The 3730-nt window shown below is 22.2% G+C and overlaps 1 protein-coding gene across 1 annotated transcript in view, besides 6 other annotated features; it reads right to left on the bottom strand.

The window, feature by feature from the left end:
• Positions 1-1103, bottom strand: part of EDI_136370 (uncharacterized protein) — a gene marked incomplete at both ends in the record, with an annotated part of 3288 nt that extends 2185 nt beyond the window's left edge. The window contains 2 exons of the mRNA XM_001733402.1: positions 1-821; positions 873-1103. The exon at positions 1-821 is cut by the window's left edge and continues 2185 nt beyond it. Coding sequence (XP_001733454.1) covers positions 1-821; positions 873-1103 — 1052 coding nt within the window. The remainder of the gene's footprint in view (positions 822-872) is intronic.
• Positions 1104-2297: 1194 nt separating this feature from the next.
• Positions 2298-2370: a sequence feature (AT_rich).
• Positions 2371-2450: 80 nt separating this feature from the next.
• Positions 2451-2637: a sequence feature (AT_rich).
• A 258-nt stretch (positions 2638-2895) lies between these two features.
• Positions 2896-2916: a sequence feature (AT_rich).
• Positions 2917-3169: 253 nt separating this feature from the next.
• Positions 3170-3333: a microsatellite.
• Positions 3261-3369: a microsatellite.
• A 5-nt stretch (positions 3370-3374) lies between these two features.
• Positions 3375-3509: a sequence feature (AT_rich).
• Positions 3510-3730: the final 221 nt, after the last annotated feature.

Here is a 3730-nt window from a genome sequence, read left to right as displayed (position 1 = left end):
TGTTTTAATTCATCAGTAGCAAATTCCATATTTGCAGAGTTATCTACTTCTTGTTTTCCTTTAACTAAATTGAATATCTCTTGAAAGTCACCACTATAATCTGAACTAAGTGTAAATAAATTATCTTTTAAAAGTAGTATTAATTCATTTAATGATCGTTCTTGTTGTTTTAAATTTATCATTCCAACTTCAAATCCAACAGGAGAATTTACTACATTATCATAAAGATGGTCTAAACTCAATTTTAATTCATTAAAAATATCTGTTGTATTTCCTTGTTTTTTATCTTTTTCTTCACCTTCTCTAATCCATTCTGAAACACATTTTTGAAGTGATTTCAGAATATATGGATGTTTTAAGAATGGAACAAAAAGGTAACGAAGGAACATTAACGTAGAAAATATTTGTTTCTTTTTTATTATATCATCTTTAACTGATGGAGAACAAAGAAGACTTTTGATTATTTTTCTTTGATGACATGGAATACAAGATATACTCTCTGTTATAAATCTTGAATAAGAAGTGATGAATTGTTTTGTACACACTTGTTCATTACAATCAAACATTTGTTGTTTTCTAGTTTCTATCTGTTTAATAATAGCAGAAGTAGTTTTAGTTAGATACTCATTGCAATAAAAAAATAAATAGAAATTATAGAATCTGATAAATGGAGTATTTCCTCTAAATAAAGGAGTGCCTGCTTTAGCTTCTTTAATTTCACGTCTTCCAACTTGACATAATAACTGAGTAACTTTACCACGTGAAGAATAAAAAGTAAGGAATGGAATCACTCTTTTTTCATTACTCTCATTCTTTAAAACCTAAAGTAATTTAGAATAAATTTCTTAATTTAATTAGGAATTATAACAAACTTTATCACAATAAGAATATAAAAGCATAGGTTTATCTGAGAATAATAGTTTTCTTAGGACTTCTTCTGGTTGACTCTTAGTAAACACGGAATTCACTTTTGCAGTATTGAATGAATTTCTTCTTTTTTTACTTTGAGACCTAGAATGTACACATGTTGAATGGTTTTCAGAAATAATAGGGTCATTTAGGAAATTAGAACCATAGAATTTGAAGCTTAAACGAGAAGACATGTTTCTCATACTCAAAACAAGAGATCTGCTTAAATTAAAGTTTACCTTTATACCATATAAAAGAGGTTTAAATTGGGGGTAAACCCCATTGGATAACTGACAAAATTCTCAGAGTTTTCTGCTGTATTCTAATAGATTGGAAGCAAAATTTAAAGAAGGTTATAAATCGTAGAAGTTAAAAATAACCTAATTCTTTTTCGAATGAGAAAAGAAATACAGAATAAAAACGAATCGAGAAATTCCAGTTAGCTCAAAGAATTGAGAGCATTTGTATAAGACTTATTTATAAAATAGGGGCATGAGTTGTTAATGGGTTTTCTTTTTTTATTATTCAAATAATAATTTCTTTGATTTCAATAGAACAATGTTTAATAATTGAATAGTTGAAAATATTTTAAATATTTTCGGTTTTTTCTGTTGGTTTATTAATTATTTATTCTCAAAAAAAAATAGTCTAGAGTAGGGAGCTAAATCATTCTCCGTTAAAATATTTTGTGTAATTTAAAAATAGGTTTGACATTTTTATTCATTTATTTTTTGCCTTTTTCTGTTTTAATATCGAATTAAATCCATTTAAGTTTTATAGTTTTTCTATTCATAATTTATGTTAGAAATGAGAATTAATCGTATTTTGTTTATTTCTTTTACCAATGAAAAATAAATAGTTTGGTTGTTTTGTAAATATTCTAAATTTAATTAATTACACTTGGTTAAAGAAATAGTATAAAATGTTTGTATAGAATGAATTCTCAATTAAATTCTCTAACAACTAATGAAATAAATAATAGGAAAATATAATTTAATAGTATAGAGTATGTCAAATTAAATAATTAAAATGATAAATGAAGTATCTAGTTTATTATAAACTAACATTAAAACAAAGTGTATCAAATAAAAATTTATAAAGAATAATGTTAAATGCTATTAAAGTAAGTTAATTTTATTTCCTTATCAACTCTATTCACTATTATATGATAAATTCATTTATATTAATTACAATATATAGGTTTAATAAAACACTAGCTAAGTTAAATACAATGAGCTATTATAATGAGTATTATATAACTATACAAACATGAGTATTAAAAATAAATTACAAATTAACAAGTTCATGATTTTGGTTGTGATTATTAGTATTCAAAACCACGGTTAAATGAATTTATTAAATTATCCTATTTGTATTATTCATTCATGTATTTTAATAATGATTGATTTAATTAGTTCTTATTTTATTATAAAACTTATTAAAAAAAAATTAAATAAAATTGTAGATATATCGGTGTTATAATAGTAGTAGTTTATTCCTGTTATTGTAATAATGAAAATATAACAAATTAACCATTTAAGTATATATAAAATATTATATGAAATTTAAAGCATAAATATTTGAAATTACTCAAATATTTAATAGTTTTTATTATTAATATTTTATTAATGAATTAACACAATAATTTTAAATTTAAATTTAGTATACAATATATTATGATTCTACAAATTAATTATTTCAAATATATCATTATTATTTATATTTATTGAGTTATTCACTCTTCTATAATATCATTCAATTATATCTAAAATGTTTTTTTTAATACTGAGTTTGTTGATAACTCATTAATATTTTTAATTATTCAGTTGTTATTCAACACAACTTTATAAAAACATATCATCACACTCACCACAACATCTTTTACCAATGACAACACAACTATGCACTACGCTATAACAATTTACAGAAAGCATTCATGCTATCATTATATTTATCACAATACATCAGTATCTGTGATTCTTATTGTTTATTTTTATAATAAATATTGAATGTTATATTGAAACAATAAATGAAAACCGAATTTGAATGGTTAAAGGTTAGAATCAAACAATAACTAAACAATCTGTTTGTTCAATAGTAATATTCAATAATACAAATAGTTGAATGAATAAATAGAAATAAACTCAACATCTTTGAGTACTGATTCTGAATGAAAATAAACTATAAAATTGTATAAATACAATAAGGATAACAACTAGAACATATGAACAAATAGTTAAAGAGAAAGACATACCAGAACAAACAGAATTAAAGAGTAGAAGATAAGATAATAGTTATGTATATCAACAACGAAATAAACAAAACAAGTAGAATAGAAGAATTTAACATATATGAAATTATTAAATAAATGAATTGAAATAGATGAAAGAAGAGAAAATGAAATAAAAATAAGGAATAAAATAATGGAAATAATATCATTCAAGAATGAAATATAATGAATACACAATTTATGTATTTTATGTAAAAAAGATAAATATTAATCATATTAAGAAGTTAAATGATATGAAAATAAGAATTGATTAATAATAATTAAAATAAATCAGAATAAAATGATAGAAGTTAATTAATTATATAATTTAGCTGAATAACTTGATGATTCTTCTCCTAATTGATCAATAACTTTTTTAATTTCATTTTCATCTTCTGATGTAAGAGTTTTTTTAGATTGAATAATAAGTTTTTCTAATTGAGTTGTTTCAATTTTTTTCTTTAATAACTCTTTTTGAAGATTATGTGCATTATCTATCATTTCTTTTAATCGTTGGGTTAGAAGAATTAAATTTTCTTTTCTCTTATCTTC

The sequence above is a fragment of the Entamoeba dispar genome, genomic scaffold (genome assembly GCF_000209125.1).
Source record: "Entamoeba dispar SAW760 scf_1105229461761 genomic scaffold, whole genome shotgun sequence".
Classification (NCBI taxonomy): domain Eukaryota; phylum Evosea; order Mastigamoebida; family Endamoebidae; genus Entamoeba; species Entamoeba dispar.
The sequence above is the reverse complement of the archived record's forward strand: the minus strand, read 5'-3'. Positions and strand labels throughout refer to the sequence as shown.